General features: G+C 38.1%; 1 protein-coding gene across 1 annotated transcript; it reads right to left on the bottom strand.

Moving 5' to 3' along the window:
- Positions 1–537: 537 nt before the first annotated feature.
- Positions 538–13,344, bottom strand: LOC139587534 (protein-glutamine gamma-glutamyltransferase 5-like). The gene is made up of 14 exons (XM_071421968.1): positions 12,805–13,344; positions 12,242–12,484; positions 11,194–11,312; positions 10,541–10,669; positions 10,109–10,303; positions 9,919–9,935; positions 9,397–9,404; positions 9,051–9,183; positions 8,236–8,339; positions 7,899–8,141; positions 6,193–6,519; positions 5,182–5,339; positions 4,728–4,861; positions 538–3,781 (listed from the first exon to the last, which is right to left on the bottom strand). Exons 2-14 carry the CDS (start codon positions 12,438–12,440, stop codon positions 2,074–2,076), a joined length of 3,474 nt encoding a protein of 1,157 aa, XP_071278069.1. The 5' UTR covers positions 12,441–12,484; positions 12,805–13,344; the 3' UTR covers positions 538–2,073.
- Positions 13,345–25,852: the final 12,508 nt, after the last annotated feature.

Raw genomic sequence — 25,852 nt, 5'->3', positions numbered from 1 at the left:
AACATGCAGTCAGGTTCTTTCTCAGAAATTAGGAACATCAGAGAAGTCATGCCACTACTGGGAAAAGGAATCCGAAATGTCATTTGAGAATCATGTAGCTACCATGTACTATTTACACTTTTAAAAAAATCACATTTTTTCTTAAGGAAATACTGTCACTATCTTATCTATCTCTTCCTCTGCCACCCAAAGGTTTGTTCATTTTGGCATTTCTGTGGATTGAAAGTTTTACAGAGCAAAGGAAAAACTCATGCAACAAGTGGAAAAGTTTATTGAGAGAAAAGAGGATGGTTTCATTTTTCCTCTAACATCAAACTGAGTATTTCAGGTAAAGTAAGAAATCTATAGATTTCCCCTAACTTCAGATCTTATTCTGAAGCCTTGATTTCAGACCTTGAGGAAAAGAACAGAAAATTTAACAGAAATGAAGTGGAGGGAAGATATCACAAACCATTTCACTTGCAGAGATTTAGTTTTCACCTTTTAAGCAGTATTACTGAAAAAAAAAAAAAGAAACCAAAACAATGGAATGACAGGTGGTTTTTAAATTTTTATTTTTATTGTCAGTCAGGCAAAGAAATTCTCAGCACATATCTAACGCAGACTATTGAAACTGTGTAAAAAAACAAAGTCACTGAGTTATGATCACTCTACTACAATATCCAGGCAAATCTTTCTTCTACCCTACTCAGAATTACTATGCAGTTGATAGTGTTGGCATGTTCATAGCTACCGTCTGACACCACACTATCTCAAAATCCTCAGAGGGTTACTCAATTTCATCACATAGAGGTGTAAACTACAATGATACTACTGAAATACTATTGCTACATGGCTGAAGATTCTGCAGCACCAGCAAAATTACCACAAAACCCCACTAACACACTTGCTACTAAAATTAATGGACTACTTTACTAAAGACAAATAATGGAGGGATGGGAGGTGATGTTAGTAAATCCAAAATTCTTATGAGCAAATCTAAAATTCAGGGATAGTTTCATTATGACAATGTATAATTTCAACTCCTAAAACATCTGGAGAATGTTAGTACTGGAACAGTACCATCATCTGAAGAAGACGCAGTACATTCCACTCACCTTCTTAAAAACTTTCAGCTGGGAGGACTGATGTTGGAAAGGAAGGATAACAGCATACTTCCTTTTCTAAGTTCAGGTCTAGTGGCAAATTTCTCCTAGCTATATTCAATCAAAAAGGCTCAGCTGTGGATTTAGAGCTTTTCCTAGTAACCTAAATGCATACAAGGTATGTGAGAAAATTTTTGAAATATGCTATATGAAAAACAGTCAGTTGTGATAGCCAATATATTGTATTGATTATTCATTGAGTTTTTCAGACTTTCTAACATGACCTCTGTATTCTTGATACTAGGTTTGTAATACATCAAGAGCTGTAAAACTAAAATTATTATTTAAAAAAGGAAAAAGGATTAAAAAAAAGAGATACAGTTAAACTCTTCAGCTGATTTGTAATGATTTAGTTGCTCTGCGACCTCTGCAGTTTTCAGTGTTACACCGCTAGGGAGACAGAGTGCACGCAGAACTGACCTGAGCCACAACAACACTGGGGTTCAGGTGCCCAGTGTCTGTTAGATGAGACATAAGACACATCTGCTGTCACCTCTGCAGCATTCCAAGGACAGCACATTTCATGCAGGGAGATAGATTTGCTATGAGTGCTGTAGCCCAGGGAGATCTGAGAAATGTGCATTGCAAAAAATCAAGAGAAGAGAGAGTGAAAGCACATCATTTATAAAACAGCTTGACTGAGCAAGTAAGTCTGATTACCTGCACTGTGCCACTATTGTCACGATGGCTCCACAGGGAGCACATTCATTGTCATTTCCACCGTACCGTATCTCAAGACATACAAGTATTACATTGAATGCATCCCTCAGCAGTTGGCTCACAGCCTGCTTTCTGGCACATCTCAAATCCATAGATAAATGCTCAGGAGCAGCAAGCTGCTCTTCATCACCCTATTTCTAACCTCTTGTAAAGCATCTGCACACAGGCTTTATTTCGCTGGCTTCATGTTTTCCCAGGTTACTCTCCGTTACAGATATCTGCGTTTGAAATAGGTGAGAGTGCTCCTTGTGGGACTCCATGGCCTGCGGGACCCTGCCAGAGCCAGGGTACTGCCGGAGGGGCAGGAGCCGGAGCGAGTCAGGGTGGCATAGGCAGAGGGAGAGGGGGAGGTGGAGCGGGGGAGGGTAGCGTAGCCAGAGCGGGACAAGGTGTAGGAGGAGCGGTTCAAGGAGCTGTAGGGAGGGCGTGTAAGGGTGCCGTAGGTGGCACGGGTCGAGGAGTAGCCCAAACGCCCCTCGGGGCTCCACAGCGATCGGGAGGTGGGAGCCCAGGTGGAGCCAAAGCGAGAGGTGCTCTCATAGGAAGGGCCCCACTGAGAGCCACACAAGGAGCGAGAGCCAGAGGTGCCCACAAGGTGGGAGATGGAGCGAGAGGTGGGGCCACAGAGCGAGCGGGCTGTGGGACCTGCCAGGGGGCGCGGGGATGGGGAGCACGGCAGGCAGGCCGCAGCCGAGGAGTCCAAGGGCTGAGCGGCCGGCGAGCTGGCAGGGCGGGCCCCCACGGCCACCAGCGAGGCGGAGCTGGGCGAGCACAGGGAGTGGGCGGCGGGGGGCCCGACGGGGCGGGGAGCCGGAGAGCACAGTGAGTGGGAGGCCGGGGGTCCCACGGGACGCTGGGGCGCCGGGGAGCACAGCGAGTGGGATGCAGAGGCACTGCCCACCTGCAGCACTGTCGGGGTGCTGCTGCGGTCAGCAGCACGGGGCACTGGGGAGGCCACTGGGGAGCACATGCCGTGCGCTACGGCGGCATTCAGGGGCTGGGAGGACAGGGTAGCCGCTGGGCCGCACTGAGGCTGGGTGGTGGGAGAGGGCGTGGAGCTGCAAACGACGTGTGAGATGGAGGCACCGGGCACTGAAAGGGGAGTTGCAGACTGGATGGGGTTGCCAATGGTGTGGATTACTGGAGAGCACATGGAGTAGGATGGCGGAGCAGGCATAGGGACTGCCTGGGTTGCCCCATTGGGACTGGGGCCACCCATGAAGTGGGTCAGCAGCGCACTCACCGCATTATTTGCGGGGACAGAGACGGAATAGGACATCGGCCCCCCTCCACCTCCAGAGGGGTGTGGGAGCACCCCTGTCGTGGGAGCACGACCTGTCTCAAACACCACGTGAGGCATAGTGGTGCAAACAGGGTTGGATGCTGGGGCTGGCATGGAGCTGTACATGGCTGGAGCCATTGGAGTACACGTAGCAGGAGGTACAGTCTCGCATATGACACGGAAGCCAGGATCGCATCCCATCTCAAAACCGGGATTGATGCTTGGATTGAAGCCTTGGTTGCAGATGGTGTTGCATAAGGGATGGCCTGCAGGGAGGTACACAAAGTCGTACACAGGCTGTCCCCCTGCACTGCAGTTTGGGTTGCACACTGGGATACATATGTATTCACACATGGAGTTGAAGGCAGGGTCTGCCACAGGGACAGCCGTTCCGGCTCCCCCAGAGCCGTTCATGGGGACGGAACCATTCTCACACACAGGGAGTGACCCGTTCTGGCCGATGGGCAGGACACCATTCTGGCCTGCCGAGCAACACACTTCAGCTTTGGCACATCCCTTGCAGTAGGCAAACTTGTGGCACCCGAGGTTGGCCAGGAGCCGGTGGCAGCCAAGCCTGTAAGGTGTAAACTCCACGATGGTCCGTGCCTGTTGGTTGGATGCCAGCGTTCCCAAACTGGAGCAAGACAAATAAAAGAATTAGGACCCTAATCCTTAGCACTCAGAGACCTACAAGATGTGTGCACAAATTAAGTTTGATTTGCTATGACATATTTTAGAAACAAACTGTTATGACAATTTTGTTATTCTTGTCTTTTTCCAAAAAAACCATGTTTGCTGTTGTGAAAAGCATGGTAAAAGCTTTTGTCCCAAGAGAAGATTTGGAAGACTCCCACAGTCACTTCTGTAATTGGAATTGGAAAATCATTTGTGGTACTGACTTGAATTCTTAAAAATCCACCCTTCTGCCTCAAAGGTGTATTTATTGCTTACCATTTCCAGCAGTTCAACAGGACAGCTTTGTGGAATCCACTCCATTACTATTCAGTGAGAACAATTCTTAACTTCTTGCCCTCAAAACTAGTCATACTTTTTTCAGTTCTCCTTGTCATGAAGAGAAGCAATGTATATTAATGAACAGCTACTTTTCCTAGAATGTTACAGCACCTTGGAAGCTTCCAGTTTCCTGTGATTAACGTGTTATGAGCTTAGAATGCATATTGCTATTTCTCACTGTTGTTCTCTAATTGTTCCTATATGTGGTTAGTGCCAGTTCATGAATATTTAGAGGAATTTTATTATAAATTCAATAGGATTGTAAGGGATGGGGGACCTAGCTAGTACTTCTTGTAAAGAGAAGTGCAGACAGATATTTGATGCACCCACTTAAATTAAATCTTGAGAAAAATGAAGCAGCAGCATTCCTTGCCAGCTTTAAATGATCAGTTTCAAGAGGAGTGAGGCTTTTAATGGAGTCTCAAACTAATAAGAGGCAAAATGTCCTGTTCATGTGCTAAACGCCAAAAATATCAAAACTATTTTCTCTCTCAAAACCTGTTCTGAACTTGCACACCTTAGTCAACCCCCAGTATTATCCCCATTTCAAGAACTGATGAACTTACTCAATGGTCATTGGCTCTTTGAATAAACCACAGCCTTCTAATGTCATTACACAATTCTTCATATCCTCCTGGAGAGGATTACAGAAGGAGATCTCTGCAGTACATGGTACTTTCAGTCTGGGTTGGCTCAGTAGCTAGTTAAAAAAGAAATAAACACATTTTATGTTTTTTAATCCTTACAAAATTTACAATGAGGTAAATAAATGGAAGGGGAAAAATTAAAAGATTATTAATATGCATTTCTTTTTGACTTGCTTCTATGATCTCTATATATTACTAAGTCAACTATTTTACTTTAAAAATCACACTAATCTCACTAAATTTTAAAAAGACAATAAGATAAAAGAAAAGTGTAAAATATTTCAAGTTTATTTGCATTGTACTTAGGACGTGGTCAATAATAGTCCCCAGGTCTGTTCCTTAGATCCCAAATTCCATAATTAAAGTTACTTACCTTTACAATAACAGGTGGTCTGTTGACCACAATATCCCTGCTCACCATCAGAATTTCTCCACACTCTGGGTCTGAGACAGCAACCACTTTCATAATGTTGTGATCACAGAGATAAGGTCCATATTGATTATATGATATACACAGTGGAATTTTTTTCACTGTAAAAACAAATTCTTTCTTTTATTTTTCTGAATTTTTAATTAATATTTCCTTCCTCCTAAAGTTTAACTCACACTTACAATGGCTTAATTAAATATTAAGTTATTGTGACATCTTTGAAAATAAACAGAATTTTTCCTGACTTAGGGTGATACATTGCTATCTTCAGCAATCAGTTTCGCAGTTTTCAATTCATCTATTAGTGAATTTTCAAGATTAGTTGATGATAATGTTGATGATGATTATTAAGCAAAATTTGGAATCTTTCCTCCCAGTGCAATTCTTAAAATAAGAACTCAAATATAGGCAAATTAAAGACTCATAAAATAGAATTTTAATATCGGTATGAAATTTTGTCTTATAATGGTGTGGTTTAATGAAAGAGATCTTGTTTCTTCCTGAAAAAAGACATTAACCATGAAAACAGGTGTTTATGTTCTGCTACACATTTGCACTTCCCAGCATATGGTGTGCCTAGGTGCTCTAAGCAAGTGTTTTACACTTGCTGATATCTTCTGGCCAAAGAAAACATTGTTTTTTGATAGACAACTGCAGCTTTATCTTTGTGTTGAGTATAGAGTACAGAATTGAAATTTCAATGAAACAATTTTTTAAACTCTCATAAGTATCTCTAAACCTTGAGAAATTAAGGAAAGACTACAATTTACTTGTCACTATACATGTAGTATTGACATGGTGTTGATTTTTGAGTGATCACCCTAAAGGGAATTCAGCTGTCAATATTTAACACTGCACATCTCACTTCCCACCACTATTAGGAAGTCTCCACAGATCCTAAAAACCAATTAGCTCTGAAAAACAGCAGAGTATTAGACAATTTCACCCTCTTACCTTCCCTTGGACCCAATGTGACATTCACACAGTCTTTCCAAAATTGATCCATTGGGACACCACTGTAGGTTATAATTTGTGCGCACAAATTAAACTTCAGGGTTTTGCTCTCATTACGCAAATTTTCAAGCAGCCAGTTCAGCTGGACATCTTCACCATACATTGGGCAGTTGGCCATCTTTAACCTCATATTAATTCCAGAGTCACTCAGAAATGGGTTTTTCAGAGACGATAGCTCTCTGTCGATATGACAGTTGGAAGCGTTGCAGTACCCTGGGTGAATCCTTCTGTAAGCCCGGTAATAGGCTTCTTTGTTTTTCACAGAACCTGTTGAAGAAGATATATGATAATGAATCTGCTGGAGGCACAAAAACCCTATTATTATTCTACCCAAATAATAAAGATAATTAAATTTATTGCTTCTTCTTCCTGAAACCCAAAGTAGCAGGTTGTTGTAGAACGAATGCATGAGATAATGAAATATGAGATACAGTAGACTGAATGCACAGAAGAAAATGAACCCCTCAGGGAAAAAAGAAAAAATTATAAACCTTATTTTACTTTTAAGTAGTTAAATATGAAAAATGGTCATGTAAATCTCAAAATGTATAGTTAGTACAAAACTGAAAATATAACTCTCTAAAAGGATAAAGGTACCATTCTCTCAAAAGACAAAATATGCCATTAAAACAAAGAAACTGTCAATTGTTTTCCAACCAACCAACCAAAAATAAACAAAAATTCCCACAGAGCTTGCAAATGTACAATCAGCTGTGATCTACTGTTCATTCCTTTATGTAATCTTGCTAGTTGAACTCCTCCTTGTCTACTGGAATATGAAAATCAGTATCCCATGACCCAAAGTAAGAGCAGCAGAATATGCTAATAATACATGAATTTAGTAAGTAGGAATATTTTCTGACAGACCCAGTACAAGAAGCAACAAGTAAGGTGTTAATCCTACGTTTAGAAGAATTTGTGGGTTTTTTTAGGTTATCTTGAATCTGCTAATATTTAAAACTATTTTCAAGGTGAGACAAAACATATACATATAAATAGTGTTATTTAAAGGGCTGGAATGCACATCCTGTTAAGAGCTGGTAAAAACTTTGTCTAGTTTGGAGAAAAGGAGGCTGAGCAGTGACCCCATTGTTCTTCCTAGCTTCCTGAGAAGAGGAAGTGGAAGGGGAGGTGCTGAGCTCTTTCCTGGTGTCCAGTGACAGGAAGCATGGGAATGGTTCAAAGCTGTGCCAGGGAAGGTTTCGTCTAGACATTAGGAACAATTTCTTTATTGTGAGGCTGGTCAAACAGTGGAATAGGCTTCCAAGAGAGGTGGTTGATGGGCCATGGTTGTCAGTGCCTTAAAAAGAGGTATTTAATAGTATGTTTCAACTTTCACTTAGTCCTGACATGTGAAGCAGTTGGATGAGATGGTCATTGTAGGTCCTTCCAGCTGAAATTATCCTATCCTATCCTATCCTATCCTATCCTATCCATTAGTATGTGCTTTGTTTGAATCATCTAAATATATTTAGAAGTTTTAAAATCAAGATCTTTGAAGAGAAAAGCATCTGCCTCTTTCTCAAAAATGAAAAGACAATTTCAGATTGTTTTGCACATTTAAACACAGGAGAGATTGCTTTGATACTTTTATATGATTACCCTGTAAAATTTCCTCTAACCCATTCAATATGTTTTCGTCCTACCTAGTTCATACTTGTAAGCTCCAGTGATATCTTCAAATTGCTCACTGCCAACACTCTTGGTGATTAGGCGTTGTCCACATGGCCATGTGTCACAGAAAAATTTTGTTCTTTTGGCATTGTTTTGGGAAAGCCAGCCAACATAGTTAGAGTTTACTCGAGAAAACATATGATGACCATCATAATCCAAGTCCAGTTCCCCTTCCCTGATGCTTCGAACCCATGTAGGACCACTGCAAGCTGAACCTAAACCAGAGAACAAAAATGTTATAACACATTGTAACCTGAATAGCAGGGAAACATAATCTGAGTAAAATTATTCCAGCTCTAGTAAAATTACCTCTGCCTGTTTCCAGAGGTGTTGGATCCAGACACTGCCAGTCACCACAGCACTGATTTATATCTCTGCGAGCCATCCAAGATTCATTCCAGCAGTGGTATCGCCTGTAGAATGAAGGAATACTCAGTTAAAGATGTCTCTTGGATTACCAAATTTAACGCCTATGACAGAGGAAGATCATGTCAGTGATAATTTTTTGATCAACTGAAGATTTTGTATGTCTAAACAGTGTTAATGACATTTATGACAGGAGTGGTTTTATTCACTTTATATCTCTCAGGCTGGAAATTTGTTCCTGAACCCCACAGCCCTGATTGCAAAACTTGTTTCTTTTAGTAGATAATATGACAACACAGTTCGTTAGATTAAGTTTAACAGGCATTGAAAGGTTTATAAGAATTAAACAATCCATTACAAGGAGCATCAGGAGGACAACACAGGTATCAACCAAGTGATTATGACTAAAGATAAAAGTCCAAATTAGGGATAAATTTTCCCTAGCATTTAGTGATCTACTGTACACTTTTACAGCTTCTAAGCTTGATGGCCTTATTTGTTTCCGCTGAGAGTGATAAGCAAGCAGCATGGATTCTCACAAGAGGTTTTGCTTTTTTCTTTTTTGAACATTAATATTGAGTAGACTGCCTCTTCAGTAATGTCATGATTTTGAAATGCACTATTAGGAAACTGAAGAGCATTACGCACATAAAGAAAGAGATACACCAAAGAGAGACACCAATCTGCTAAATTTATATCGTTTTTCTTATAATATAATTTTTAAAAGGGGAAAAGAACTTTATATTTTTCTTCTTTACCATAGTTTGTCTTTGCCACACAGATTTTTACCAGTAGAGTCAAAAATCTCATTGATACCAAGGGGATTCTCAATTGAGCAAGGAAAACAGAAGCTTGTGACAACACGGCTTGGAATTCCCAAACATCTCATCACTGTAAGAAAAAATATGAATGAATCATAACAAATCACAATTAGTCAGTCAAATCCTTCACTTATCTTATAAATTATTATCTTATATTCTAATTTGCAGTTATAGAAACACAATGGATAGGAAGCAATATTTGGCGTGCAGTATCTTCAAAATTCTTTTTAGTTCTTGAAAAGTAGTTTGGAAAAAAGCTTAGCAGAAAGGAATGGTTTTTTACTCTTCCGTCTTAAAATAAAAACCAAAAACATCCACAAAACCAGATGGTTTAAGTTCAGAAATCATTAATGTGATTCTGCACTAATAATTTTTTTTTTTTTATAAATAGTGTGGTACATATAGATTCACCAACAGGACCCCGATTTAACTTTCTTCATTCAATGTAGAAGCAGATTCAGTAGATAAATGGTATAAAGCTGGAACTCAGATCTTCTGTCTGAAGAGTTTAGTGCACTATTATCTAATCTTTTGCATCAAAAGGAGAATATAGCCTAATGCACTTGTGTTTTGGGGGAGACATTACTATAGATCTTCCTGTTCATAACTTAGTGCTTTTTCTTATCCTTCAAACATCACCCAAAGCATAAATTTTGGCTCCACAATGGGGTTGTGGAGGTTGTGTTGGTTTCTTCCAACCCCAACTACTCTATGATTCAACAATGCTGCACTTGCTCTGTTTTTTAATAAAAATTTCAGTATTGATAACTGCATGATATAAAGGTCACAGAGAAGATGGAACTACTTTTCTTGCTCTTCAACCTGTATAGGAAAGCAAAAGGTTGATAATAAACACTTTATCAGGAGCATGAGAAAAATATTCAATTTCTTTTCTAGTAAAATTCTTACAAGTGAAATTATTCAAGTAGTTTTTAGGGTCAGAAGTTTTTGATCCTTGTTTTCTTTCTTCTTTTCTCTATGAACTAGGTAAAGGCAAACTGAATTATCATACCTGTGCACATTACTGAAGCAAGAGATCCACAGTACCCATATCTGACCGGCCTGCATCTGCCACTGTACCACTGCTGTAGAATAGGGACACTTCCATTCCAGGAAAATGGCTTTGTTCCTTTCAGGTAATCATTGTTTTCTGGAATCTTCATGATACTGTTAGTGGTATGGCTACTTATCTAAAAAGAGAAAAAAACCCCAATCTTTTCCAATTGCTGACCATGTCTTCACATTCTGAGCATGTCTCAAAATCATCAAAGATTAGCATTAAAAGTTTAATTTTCCTGTGAATCTGAGCACAGGAAGGATTTCCCCTGCTCATCTGCTGTGTTAGATTACTGTGCAGTCTGACCTTCTACAATATAACGAAGTGTGACCTGATCTATTCCCAGATCTCTCACCCCCACAGATCTTACCATGTGATTCACCACCATGCTGACATGCACGGGGTCATTGCGCCAGCAGTGGTCACGATCAGAGCCGTGATGGTAACTCGCACCCATATCTAAGATCTTCAAGCAGATATCCAGAATTCCATCTTCAAACTGAGGAAAAAGACAATAACATAGGCATCATGGTATACTGATGTTGCTAAAGTACCTTTCTTATCAATAATCCAGTCTTTTTCAATTATATGAGTTGCCTTTCACCTCTCCTGCCCTTTTTTTTTTCCTTTATTTCTTTTTTTTTTTTTTTATTTTGTTAAATCAAGCACAGCTCCTAGTAGTCTGCATGGTATTGCCCATCTGCCTGAAGGAAAACCAAAGGCAAAAACATGTAATTTTTACTTATGTTTGACCAATGGAATAATTTTCCTTCTGAAGCACAGTGTTTGTTCCACCTGTTCCCAGAACATTGTGCAAGTTCCCTCATTTTACTAGATAAAACCTTTGTTCCAGTTATTTGGGCTACAGTGAAATTCTCAGACATTTTGGTTCATGTATACATAGTCTGAACTGATCCTAAAAACCTTTGCACTACAAAGAGGCACACATTTCTGAAAAAATACAAACACTTCATTTATCAGTATATGGATGTCATCTATTTCTGAGCAAGTATCAAAAAATACCTGTCCAAAGTGCCATGGTCGAGAGGTTATGTGCTTGTGGACTCCTTCATACAGTATTCCATGTTCATTCAGAACATATTCTTCTCTATGGGCCTGATTGTCCAAATATACAGGGTCATCTGGAAAAGATGAAGAGCTTTCATTCAGACAAAATGTACCTTTCTAGTACTTCTGTGTTTCTGCATCACTGGATCCCTCTTTCCTTTCCTACCAGTTTTTGATGTATACTTTTATGTTGAAGGTTGTGGGCTCTTTAAGCACTCACAGACAATTCATTCCTACTTACAGCTAGATAATATCCTTATTAAGTCTCTCCTGGCTGTAGAACACATTAATGGAAGAGTTTGCAATTTATCTTCACACTAAGCTGTTCTACAAGTCAAACACTCAGCAACATAGAGTTGTGTATCTGATTTAGATCAAATCAGCACAGACAATGTGAATATTTGTCATGTAATGATTTTGGCGAGGTCCTACAGACTCCAGAATTGCTTGCCACCTGAGCCTGCTCCAAAGAATTTAATTTGTATTTGTACTGTATTATTTTATGCTGACAACACAGTATTCACAGAATTACAAAATGGTTGAAGTTGGAAGGGGCCTCTGGAGGTGATCTGGTCCAAGCTCCAGCCAGTTTCCCAGGCCACATCCAGATGGCTTTTGAATATCTCCAAGGATGCAGACTCCGCAACCTCTCTGAGCAACCTGTGCTAGTGCTCAGTCACTCTCAAAGCAAAAATGTGTTTCCTGATTAACAGAGGAAATTTCCCAATGCTTTCTGTCCTGTCAAGACGCTATAATAGTTGTGGGGAAAAAATTATACCTCACCCCTACTACCACTAAAAAAAAAAAATCTAAACAATGGCTTGAGACAGTCTTGAACTTGGAGGAAAAAGATTAAAAAGAACAGAATTAAATCTCTCCTTGATTCTCATTGTTTCTGTTACTTCATCCTTCACACACCAGTTAAATAAAAAATATCTTCAACAGTTTTACTCATCACTAGTTATTTTTCTTAAAACAATCTGATTGTCATTAGAGTTCTTACCTGCACACCAAGGGTTGAAAAGGACATAAAAATCTCCAAGACACCGCTGATATGTGTGACCACAAGATGTGATTTGCATATTGAGAATATAACGGCCAATGCAGACATTGGAAGGAGGAAACACGCTGATACTGATGCATTTTGGCTGATGAACTTTGTAGGAAGCACTCCAGCAGGTTTGATCCAGACATCTGCCCATTGGGAAGGTGCATTTTGTCTCATTTGATTCACAAGGTCTGAGGCCTTTTCAGGAAAATAAAAACCACTTCCATCAGACTACTAAATAAAGCACATGTAAAAGGCTGGTAATTTGCTTAGGCATCATTTGCAAGGCGAAGCTCCCAAGGGTGGATTTCTTTTTCACTTGTCACTTCTCTAGCAGAGTGAGAAAACTTTACATATTAGAAGAACTGCCTGATTTAAGGGAAGGTAGTCTCTTTACATGGAACATGAGTAGGTTATAGGAATATGAAGACTATGAAAGAAGTCTTCTGGAGTCTATGGGAAATATTTTTAATTAACAAGGGACTAGGAAAGTCTACAGAGTGCTTGGGAGTGACTACCTGTCTCCACGGTGAAAGCAGCCTGGTCCACGGAGTCATCCCATTCCCGATTTTGGAAGCGAGCATATAAGCTAAAGGCTTGCCCTCTCCTTATAATCTGTCTGTCAGTTCCGAAGAAATGGGTATTATGTATTTGACAGTTGGAAGGACAGTTCAAGTCGACTTCTCCCAGCTCAATAACTGCAGGACAGAGAAAGGACCACAAAGAAAAACCCCATATAATTAAGTTCCCAGCTTCGACTGTGGTTAAGATTAAGTGACAGAGGAGACAATGATGAAAGGCAAAGATAACTCTTTAAAAATTCATTCAAGACTTTGTTCAGAATTCAGCGAGACTTAAATTGAGACATACATCCATAAAAGTTGCTTTACAAGTTCACCACTTTCCTAGCTTGCAGATGGAAACTTGTCTAACTCTTTGATTTTTGTAGCTGTGCTACAAGTTTCACTTCTTTTATATAGTGCCTGATTTTATTATAAATACCTGATGCTGAAGACCAATATTAGTATCTCTGCTTGAAAAGCTGACTTCGCATTGTAATAGTCTCTCCACACATTATAACATTCTGTCTAGTTACAGTTTTGCACATGCTATCATTTGAGATGTTTGAGTTTTTTTATAAAAGAAATAAAAAAATTAAATAGAATAAATAAAAAATTTGACAACATGTGTGTATTTGAAAGCTTAAGTGGCACTCCAAATTATTTATGAAAAAAATAGATATGTATAAATATCTATCCAAGACTTAAAATAATGTTAAATATGCATGCAGATGTCTCAGTCTGCACTCCCAGAGTCATAAAAAAGTTTGCAGATATCATTGAGGAACTCAATGGAAAAGGAAATATTCACAAATTGTGACATTTTGAAATGCTGACAATCTATCCCAGGTACTGTGATTAGCTTGACAAAAATCTTGGCTGCTTCCCCCTTAGGCATCCTGCTTGCATATCAGTCATTTCATAGGAGTAATTATGACACTGGTGCCAGAAGGATGGGTGGCAACATTCATCTTTACTTATTTGCATACAACTTTTTATTTTCCAAAGTTCTTCATTCTAATTGAAGATGATGGGAGCCACAGATTCTCAGCAGTTTTGGAAATTGGCTTTACTGATGTACAAAGTCTTGTATTTTATTATAATATTAAAGTGTTAAGTTTGGTCCTGCTAAGCCTACAGAAAAATCTAACAATGCAGCTTCTCTAACTACATGGGTACCTACAGAATTAATATTTAAGGGAAAATACTTTTTCCTATCCAAAACCAAGGGTGTATCCACTCATGGGGAGACACATAGCTAAGCCCTTAGGATCAGGAAATTTTTAACACAAACCAGTGGAGTTTCCCAGGATCACATCCTGAATTAAATAATAATTGAAATTAACTGGGGAGAGGGTGGGAGCGGGTGGAATAGGTAGGGAAGAGGCAAAAAAGAAATGCAGTTTTTTCTGATTTGTTTTCCTTGAATAAAAATAATCTTGTTTCTCATCTAATTACTTAAACTTGGTCATGCATTGGTCATTCAGATCTTCAACAGAGATCAGCAACAAAAGCAGAGCTGTGTGCTACCCATGATAAAAATTTGCACGCAATCAACAATAACCAAAAAAATACAGGAGTGCATTACATCATTATTGCTCATGAATACAACATACCTGCTGACAAGAATGAGCAACAGAACTGAACTGAAAATCTCATATCTTAATGAGAGTTGTCAACCATAACACAAAGTATTCTGGTCAAACCGAAAGTACTTATAGCTCACATGGCAAATTCCTGCGGTCAAGAACACTGAAAGAACCTGATTCTTGCCTGGCCTCTGGAGGTGTTTATAAACGAAGACAACTACTCTTCATCCACTCAGTAATCCAGCTGAACTGGAACATCAGGGAGCTGAGGTATTACATTTCCCAGGGATGTTCTCTAAAGTCAGCCCACAGTTTGCTTATCAGATTTAAGTATCGCAACTGGATCATAAATGAGCTAATGATTACTTTCTTAAGCAAAGACAGCTCAGAAAAAATATGAAAGGCAGTTCATTTTCACATTTCTTATTGGTTTTCTGCCTCTGGTCTGGTAGAAACCTGACTAACCATACCAGTCACAGGGTTTTCTCTGTCAATTCATATTTTTCCTTCATTCAAGTCAGAATACGTCAGGCATTCACTGGAAAATAATTGCTTCTAGCATGAGAATGAAAGCTAGTACTCTGTACTTATGCTAGTAGTAAAGTTTATTCTTTTCCATGTTATTTCCTATTTTCAGAATTGGCTATTGTTTCACTAAATCTTTTCCATAGCTTTATCCTTCATAGTAGTTTTTTTAAAAGTAGTTTTTTTCCCCTTCTCACTAGTTCCACAAAGAACATCCAAACATACAAGTAATACCTACACAAAAATATGTGCAATTTTTTAGGCCTGTACACATGCTCATTTAATTATTTCTGTTTTCAGTCCTGGTTAAAGGGACATTAAAGTTTCAAGAAACTTACCTTCCATTTTTTCTTCTACATGTACTGGTATCTGAAGCACAGTACTGGTGGATATACCAGCTCCTCAGCAAGACACACTGCAAGGTCTGGCTGATCTCCTCTGCCAACCAACCTAATTTCCTCTCAGTAACACTTATATTCAGAACTAAGAGGCCGTCACACGTGTTGCATCAACAAAATACCAGTTTTAAAAGAGGCCCCACCCATGTGTCTACTGATGCTCATAAATGATTCATTTTAACTTCCAGCATTATTGGGAGAGTCCTGCGGCTGAAGGGAGGGAAGAGATCTTGGTAACCTCACCTATAGCACAGTGCTCTCAGTGTCCCACAGCTTGCCCTGTCTCAAAAATACTTTAAAGCCAGGATGATTCTAAGCACATTTCAGGGTAAGCCATTATTTGTAGCCATCCAAAGTTGCCATAAATACCAGCACCTACTGTTCCCTTCTGGCTAGACACCTTCAGACAGCTATGGAAAACAATAAGGAACACTGGACTAAAGACAAATTTACACTATCAGAATATGATAAGCAGTGGACATTTTTAGCATAATGTAAGCAGAAAGCCCAGTTTTCAGACAGTCTGCACAGCACTCCCTCCAAGGGGAGGTCAGAACAAAAACAATCAGTTACAAACTTTTTCCAACTAAACTGTAAAATATGCAGAGAGCATTGAAGTTGACAATAAAATTTAACCTGAAAATTATATAAGTTGTTTATAGTATGTATGTATTTATTTCCTAGCACACAGTTTTCTTAGCTTACTCCACCTCCCTTCCCCTGAAATTTTGAAAACCATTTCGAAAAATATCTGTGAACAAAAACCATGTTAATGCTTTAACACAAAATTTGTGCTATTTTATTTAGGTTCCAGGCATATGTAATAAAATAACACAAAACAACCACAGCAGTGTTCTCTTTGTACTCTCAGTGATGAGTAGTTTAGCCTGCAAATAGGAGACATGGATTGAAATTTCTTCTGGCAAAACCAGAACAAACATGTGCTACTAGTTTCCTCCTATTCTTCTTATGCCTCTGTGCCAAGCTTTACTCCATAAGCTATGCTATCTTTTGTATCCCTCAAAGTTATTCTTTAGATTGAAAAAACCTAACCCTAAAATAAAACAAAAAATAACCCCAAACCGAGAAAAACTAAACACAAAAATCATTCATTGATATAGAAAGATTCAGACACAATGACAGAAGTTCTGTGATTTGCATAACTGCCTGGATTCTAGACTGGGCTTTAAGAAATCATGAAATGAAAAAGCTTAACAAACAGTGAAATAACTTAGTAAGCATAACCTAACAGCTCAGGTATTGTGAAATAACTTCAGAGAAATTAAAGCAAAGAAAAAAATCAGCACATCAACAGTGGGTTTGGAAGAGAGCAGTTAAAAAAGTTTGTACGACTGATGCATATGAAAGCAAATATAATTTTCAATGTGTTCATATTTTGAAAATTATAAATGTTGGCTAGTCAGTAGACAGACATAAAAAGTCTGAATTGTAAGTAGTTCATTCACCTCTCATATATCAGAAAGATTTCTTTTTCTTAGTATTTGCCATTTGACTATTGAAATTCAGCTCACTGAAAAAAGAAATATTAAAACCACCACTTTTTCATAAGAAATAATTTAGCAGCCATACATACAAAACCAACTTTCAATCACCCTGCAAAATGGGAATGGTAGCGGTCAAGCCAGCCACCAGAGACCTGCCTACAAGCAGATGCACATACTTGCATCCGGATAATAGAACAGAAAAGTACCAAAGTTGTTCAGTTTCCAAGAATATATTAAAATCCTCTCAAATACATGTAGTTCAGTCTTCTGACTGAAATACCTTGGTAAATGAAAGCCTGTGACAAATAAAAGAAAACAAATAGCAAGCATCAGTAAGTGGCTGCACCTGTGGGTTCAAAGAGACTTAATTAAACATTTAAAATAATAAAGACCTGAATCAGGAGAAGAACACTTTCTGTATGGATATGAGTCACTGGCTTTAGTAAGTATGCTTGCTTAGATCCTTGAAGCTGCTTTGGTGCCTATCTGTCTCTGCAGGATCATTATATAGATGCCCAGCCCCAAAGCAGTCTCCCAGATACCCAAGTGCCTGCCTATCGGTGTCTGCAGAGCCATCCAACTGCTGCTGCCAGCTCACAGCTATCAGACTGGTTGGTCCTCTCACTCAAGCCAAAACCTCGTGCACCTAAAGTAAGAATCTTTAACAAGGCAGAAAATCATAGCATTCTGGCTCCCTTGATGCACTCTATTCTTACTTCTTTTGCCTACTAAGCCCTGCATCATATTCCTTGCATTCAGGTCATCCATACAAGGGCCACAACACAATAAAAGAGCCATGGGAAACTGAGCTCAAACAGGAAACACAGATATGGTTCAAAGAAAGGTTTTGCCTCTCAGCTTATGGCCTCTCTGATGTGTCTGGACTACTGATTTCCAAGGCAGGTTGCTGACATCTGTCCAAAGTATCTCCTCCTGGATAGAAACAGTTCCCCTCCCTGCCTGACAGTGAGGTTGCCAAGCTGAGCCCTTGGTCCCAGCTGAGGGTACTTTCCCCTCTGCCTCCATCTTTTTCCCTCACACTTTACTCATCATTCACACAAGCTGTCCTCGAGGTTACTACGATACTACAAGTATCTTGCACATCCAAAATTCTCTGATGTGTAAATCAGATGAATTCCTGATGCAAGCCTGAAAATTCTGCAAGATAGCATAATTATGAAGATATTCCAAATTTTAAGCCATTTAGGTTATTAAGTTTCTTTAATGACCTTGACTTTGCCCTTAGAACACTAAGACTAAACTTAAGTTTTGCAGTGGCTTGGTGTTCTTCTTAAATATTACTTATGTTGTAATAGGCTGACATGTGATGAGCATTTACAAAGACAAGTGGTGGGACTGCTAAGGGTCCAAAACTCCCATAACTTTCAATTACCCATTAAGCCACCAGGAAAGGGTGAGGATTGAATAACAAGGCATTGCAATCACAGGAAGAACACCTGTGAATGGCACTGATGCAGTTCCACTGCATCACTAATATATTTGTGAACAGTAGAGAGGTTGCAGTAATCAAGCATCCAAGCAAGGAATCCTTTCAAGAAAAAGGTACACAAAATGACCGCTCAACAGGGGAAAAAGGAAGGAATCAGAAATTATGTGAACTGAGATTAAAGTGTTTTGGTGAAAGTGTCATCTACTGGAAAGCTGGGGTAATTGCAGTTTTTAAAAAACATTTTTCAATTTATGCATGTTCCAACAACCAGCCCTAAAGTTCATTTTTTTGTACTTGGTAATGTAACTGTATTCCTTTGATCACTGGACCTGGAGTTGATCTTATAGCAATGACTGACAGTGTAAAAAGATACCTGTCAAGACAGTGTATTTGAAATCATTAAGTGGCATCACCCTCTGCTCCTGAGAGTTCAGGAATATTCATGTCTAACAAGGAAAGGGGATAGAGAAGAAAAAATCAGATGCCACAGGTTAACTCTAAAATAAGCATGTGTCAGGAATCCACATCTGACCTTCTGAAGTTTCATATTCCAAGGGCTACAGGCTGGCAAACTAATAGAACTCTGTCACAGAACACACCCAGAGTTTCTTAAAATTCATAAATTAATTTGCAATGAAGTTGCCTTTCATTAAAGAGCCTGAAAGCACTGGCAGGTACTCTGTTAAGTGTAAGCAAGCATTACAACATCATATTTACAGATGAATTAGGACAAAGAAATGCTTCAAATGAAATCTTAAACAAGAAGTCTGTGTGTTTTAAGAAGTGCATTGTAGCTTTGTCTTTCTAGAAGCTGGAGGAAATTAGTAGCATTAAATAATTATAGGTGGTTTCTGACACAACAAAACCACCAGGCCTCATACAAAGAAACCAAAGCTTCAAGGGAGCTCCCATCCCATCCGAGCTGGACCATCACTTGGAGTTCTGGTGGAGCTACTTGCTCTCTTGTCTCAGTCTCTTTACTGGGTTTCCATTAACTATGTAAGCCACTATTTTGCTCCATGCAGTAGGATGTTTTTTCAATATCTCTGGTGCAGATGAGGAACACACACACACACACCTATAATGTTGCAGTATATGCAGAATTCAGAAAGGTCATTTACAGGACACGTACCTCATGAGAGCAGGCAACATCATTTGTGCTTAAGGTATATTGTCAATATATTAAGAATAGAACCTCGGTAAAATGCTAATCCATGTACCTTAGTAACAACAGTGACCAGGTTAACTGAATAGAATAACCATAAACATTACATATAACCATAAGCATTACATAAGTTTCAATTAGTAGGTTATAATAAAAAGAAAAATTTGATTTGTTTACCAAAAAAAAACCAAAAAATCAAAAAAACCCAACAAACAAACCCCAAAAACCAAGGCCCCACCCCCTTTTCACAAACTAAGCTAGAACTTATAGCTGAGTAATTTGCCATGTAACCTACTGTAAGTACTGTAAATTCACTTTCAAGTGAGCTTGTTCCCAACTATATTTAAAAATGGAACTGGAATAAACTAGCACTACTGTAAATTCAAACCTCAGCTCACTGAGCAGTAACTTTCCCACACAGGGAAACCTATAAATCACCCAGCTGTGATTATAACCCACCAGTCTAACTGCCCCAACAATCCAGTAGATACCATGAATCTGCTACCTGCACAGACAATGCTAATTGGAAGAGACTCAGTCTGAGCAGTGGGAGTTGAAAGAATAAAACTAAGTGAGATATTTACCAGGTTGGATCATAGGAGATTTGAGGCTCTCTGGAAGAATGCAAATTGGCTCCTATTCTGTTAATTTAAAGCTTTAATTTTTAATGAAGCTTGTTTGTTGTTTAAAAATACCCATTTTCTCCTCTAATGCCTTTTTAGTAGTTGTTTGTTTAAAATTTAGTTATATAGGAGTAGAGTTCAACATCTTGGAGCACAGGTCCAAAATACAGATCTACATCCCCATAAAAAAGTGAGTCCCAAGTACTGTTATTTGCAATATAAAGCGCTCTTGATTTCAGCTGGGAACTACTTAATGTTAAAAACAGAGATCAGGAAATACTTTTATTCTAACAAACTGAGTTCAACACCTGACTGATGTAACTTTCTCAAGATTTCTAAAATTTTCCATGTGCTGCTTATTTTGAACTAAAAAATATGTAGCTATCGTCTGGTTTTATTTTAAGCAGTCAGGAGTAGAAGATAAAATAGAGCTAAATTAAAAGGGACAGACTCTTAAAATTCTTGTCCCTTTCAGATTTCTACAGTAGATATCTTACACATATACACTACACAGTTTATAAAGAAGACAGTAATGTGTATGGAGATTAAGGAAGACGCCTTGTATCAGAAATGCAAAACCCAATTTTCATTGGTTTCTTGAACATGTACAGGCACACTTTCTACAATGAGAAACAGCATATTAACTCACTTGTAGGCTCTAGTGTCACTTTGGGGTTGCTTGCTCGGCTTGTTCAGGACTAATTAGACAGCAGGTTTAGGCAGACAAACCAACACATTAGCTGGAATACCAATCAATGGCATTGCTCTAATGATATTTGCCTCAGCTTTCAGAGTCTTACCAATAGTAGAGGATTAGCAATTGATTTTAGTGAAACGTGGAGCTCTGTTTTCAGCAGTATAAACACAGCACAAGACACAGAATAAAAGTGTCACGGGGTAAGGAGCTGGAAGTTCTGGTTTAGACAGAGACGGGCAGTAGCACAAACCAAAGCAATAGCTATTGTTCCCCCTTGATGGAAGCATTTTTATGTATTTTTTTAGCTGTGTTATAGGTTCCACTTCACTTCTGATTGCTCATCCAAATCAAACTCTGCTCCTGCAACAGATTTTTGCTTCTAGTTCATTACTTTGTCATAAGGGACAGACAGGTCACGTCAACCACTAATAGCAATGTATGAAAGGAGGTCAAAACATAACTCAGGACTGGCATGAACACAGCTGATATCTCTCAATATAAACCAGCAAATACTTCCAGCTCCTGTACAAGCATGGCATACAAACATAGTCTTAGAATGATGCAGTAAATACTTCCAACTCTTTTACAAACCCAGCCATACAGACACTGATGTAAACACCACCACCTTTCTTTGAAGGCCCTTTTCTCCCTTTACTAGAAGTTCCTGAGTCAGTAGGCTTTCTTTTACTGCAATAAACGTCCTTGGCTTGCTTTGAGGTGTCTGCCTTTTGGCAAGAGGATCCTTGATGTCATATGTGGTGACACATGACGTGTCATAAAGCACCTTAACATAGAGTGGCTACAATTAGATTTTTAACACAACCATTTCATAGTATTTTATCTTTTCCACAATAGCTTCTAATACTCACCTAATTTTATATTAAATAAGTTTTACTAAGCAAAATACTCATTAATATGTTCTATTAGACTATATAGGTGCTACCATCTTCAAAATGGAAAGATACAAGAAGTCTTACAAGATTATTTTAAGAAAGGTTTAAGATTAAGAAACTACTTTAGCTTAATTTAGATTCAATATACAGATGTTATTCAGTAAGCTGTCATACACACAGTGGTGTTTTGGCAAAACTGTGTAGTTCTTCTTGATTCAGCATTAATTTATACCATCAAAAGACATTACAGAATTCATAGGAAGACTGCTATTTTGGTTTTTTGGTTAGAGATTTTTAGCAAGATGGAGTATATAATGTCATTATGCTCACTGGACTGAATTTTAAGTAACTGGATTTAGACAAGTGTAAGGTGTTAGTTACATCTTGCTGTGCTTTGTTTTGTTTTGAAAACAGGCACAGACAATTTGTTTTCACTACTTTTAATGAAATTCCTTCACAAAACATTTGAAAAGCATAGCATAGGACTGAATATGCATTCTTTTATACCAAGATGATCAGTAATTCAGAAACTATTGGCTGTATTCTGTTCCACTCTGTACACAGGCAACTTCTCCTAATGCAGCTGAGCAAAATTTCATGATGATGAAAGTAGAGGAATGACAACTTAATTGCATCATAAAAATAAGCAAGGAGACACCTACACACCCAGATATCACATACTTCAAGCAGCACCTTCCAGTTTTTCTAGTCAGCTTTTAAATACGACTGCATTTTAAGGACGTACTAAAATGCTTTGGGCAAGTTTGCTACCTACAAGCATGGATTCTCCACTTGCTGAAGTTACAGTAGCCATAACCTTGGTTTTCTGCATTTGAAACTAATACAGTTGCCTTCAGTAATGTCTTGGTCTAATCATGAGTTAATTATGTTTCAAAGTTGTTTTTTTTTAACATCAAGTCTCTCAGTTTCTGTGCAAAGAAACTGAATACTCACAAGTTCGGCGTCAAATAATTTTGCTACACTAAGAAATCAATAAGAATATGGGGTCTATTTTTTTGCTGGTTTCAAACACCACACATTAGAGAGTGCCATCCTACCAGCCCATACAATAATCTGAAATGGGTTCTTTTTCATAAGCACACATCCAGCTGAGCAGTAATTACAGTGAAATGTCCTGTCATCTTTCCAAAGAATAGTAATTAGGGATATGAGCCTGGATGTCTTGTACGGTTATGGAAACATTTCTTCTTCCCAGCTAATGATCAGCCAAATAGTAAATCATTAAAAGGAAAATGACAAAGGGTGTGGGTAGTGACTGTCATCAACCTGGTTCACCAGCCCCAAACTTTGTCATCATCCTTCGGAAGAGAAGCCTGATGATGCCAAAGTTTCAATTCTTTGTGCTTCTTTGAAGAAAATAAATATAGCTAATTAATCTTCCTCTTTACTGTTCTGGGAAAACATCTTTGTATTAGACAAACTATCCCTATTAGGGGGGGGCTAAAGGAGTCAAAACCATCTCACAGAAAATGTAGCAGTGTATCTATTACTACCATAATAATTTAAAACACCACCTAAGAGCTCAGGCATATACCTGTCTGAAACTAACTTAGAATAACCATCACCTTCCACTTTCTAGTCAGACCAATTTTTACTGCTTACCTACTGATAGCCAGGAGGAATGGAAAAGACCTCCCAGGCTGCCTCACTCCTCCATTTTTCTGGGAAAAAGAATTGTTCCTGTTACATGCACAGGTAACAAAGCACCTAATGGGCATGAAATCTGGAGTGGTTTTGGTTTAATGTCATGGTGTCAAATAAATATTTAACAAAGTAACTATTACCAACTCTAGGTATTATAATATTTTTTTTATTATTATTTTGCAATTAACACTACCAATTGCAACTGGTACCTTCTTTGCAGTTTTTGAGTGATGCACACCAGTGTGTTATATGACCAATGCACCAGTAACTGTAACATTTTCTTGGGACTTAGAAGAACCAGACTCCAGATATACAGGAAAAGCTGCTTCAAACCTAACAGTGTAGGTGTGACTTTAGCTCTTATCTTTCAAATTATGTATGATCTAATCCTAAAGCCCTTATGGCAAAGTTTTATCCTCTCCACAATTTCAGTGAAAAATCATATTGTTAATCTTGTTTATCAAATAAGCACCTTTCTTTTTTTTTCCTTTTTCTTTCTAATCTCAAGTATGGCAAATTTCCCTTCAATGGATGAACACATTCCAATGTATTTTTTTTTTTTTTATCTACTGCTAATTTTGAACTTGTTCAGATTTGTGAGACCTTAAGGCCAGCTGTTGGTCACCACAATAATGATTTCCCTTTGACTTTGGAGGCAGGAATGTGACAGTTCAGTAAAAAGAATTTTTAGAACATAAGACACATCAGCACAGAAAGAAAACAAAAATTGTGAAGATGATGACAGCAAAGCAGGATTGAGAGATTGTTTAATAAAGAATGCTTCCCTCTTTTCTAAATACTCTGATCAATCTTCTATTGATTTTTTTTTTCCCAAAAAAGTAAATGTCATCAAATCGACTCAAAACTATTCCCCTTGCAAGTATTTGTTTTTCTTCTGCCAAGCAATAATGCATTTCAGGTTTTGCATTTCTTAAGCCAATATACTGCATACAAACCACAGGCATGTTAAGACACAAAGACACACATTGCATTTCATAACCTCACCGTGATGAAACCGGTTTGTACATATTCCTGGAGCATTTTATTGCTCACATTGAAGAAATTCCCAAAGTGCGATGGCTGCTATTCATACTTGTGATATAAAAAATTTTAAAACTGATAACAGTCCACAACAATATAATTTAAACACAACCCCAGTAAAGTATGTTAATAGATAGGACACAGGACAAGAACAATAATGGTTTAGGATATTATGCAAGATTTACAATGTAGTTGCAATCTGCATTAAGTGCCACAAGCAAGCTAATAACACAGAGCCATGGTTTAATCCCAACACAATAACCAGAGAGATATATTTTTTCAGATGTTTGATGACACACAAAACTGTAATTACAGGGATATTCCCATTTAGCTGTGCGTAAGGAATAGCAAACAAACTATAAAAGCCTCGTGCACAGAAGGAACAGGCTGGCAGCACCTCAAGAGCACGTCTATCTAACATTTGTCATTTACCACCGTCAACAAATCACGCTTGCAGAACAGGTTACACATTTGTACTGAAATTCCACCGCTTTCATTATGACATCAAAGAGCTTCCAATCTAGGAAAATATCAGGGCTGATCTGGATCTCAGAGCTTGTTTGCCTTTATGGCAGTATTTTTCTTTAACCATTTTTTTAAATGGACATATACGTATTATAAATTGCATATTACATTAGGACACATATACGATTTGCCAGTCTTTTCTAATCCATGTTGTTGCTCAATTTTCTCCCTTTTGTGTTAAAAATTTCAGTAGATTTTCTACATTGAGAACAGCTTAGACCTTTTAAATAAGTAAATCCAATACATCCTTCAAAGTCTACCTGTACCACAGACCAAAATATATTTTTCACATGGTTCTTCCCATACATATTCAATTAGTATTTATGACTTGGTGGAAATCATGACAAAGTTATGAACCATTCTCATTTGTTTATAAGTCAGCTATATATTTATAAAGTAATTTATAATCTGCTGAAAATTAGATAATTCTTTCCTGCAATTCAGTGTTTATTGATACGAATTTATCTTGTTCATATATCAATCCTTGTTTATATAATGAAAAATCTGTATTAAAATCTGTATCCTGCTACTGAACTGACCTTTCAAAAGTATCTGTTCTGACAATCCATCAGTATGATATAAAATCTACACAAGTTTGGCTATATGTGGCAAGTTAAATTTCTGAAACACTCAGCTTAGTCTTTCAAGTTCATTTAAAGATACTCACAGAAATTCCTGAAGCAAAAAGGGCAGGTAAAAATGACAGAAAAAATAGCATTATTCCTTACTTGACATATTATTAACTTGAATGACTTTTCCTTGAGACAAATTTAAATAGATTAAGAAGTTTATTAAAAACAAAATAAAAACTCTTCATAAAATAGAAAAAAATGCATTCGTATTTTAAAAAATGAGTGCTTGCTATACTCTAAGTTGGAATATAACTTCTTATATTTTATTAAGAATCACCATAAAACACAGCTTTAAAAG

The sequence above is a fragment of the Agelaius tricolor genome, unplaced genomic scaffold, assembly GCF_023055355.1.
Source record: "Agelaius tricolor isolate 1412-34295 unplaced genomic scaffold, bAgeTri1.0.p SCAF_2, whole genome shotgun sequence".
Taxonomy (NCBI): Eukaryota; Metazoa; Chordata; class Aves; order Passeriformes; family Icteridae; genus Agelaius; species Agelaius tricolor.
Note: the sequence above shows the minus strand (reverse complement) of the source record. Positions and strands in the feature narration are given on the sequence as shown.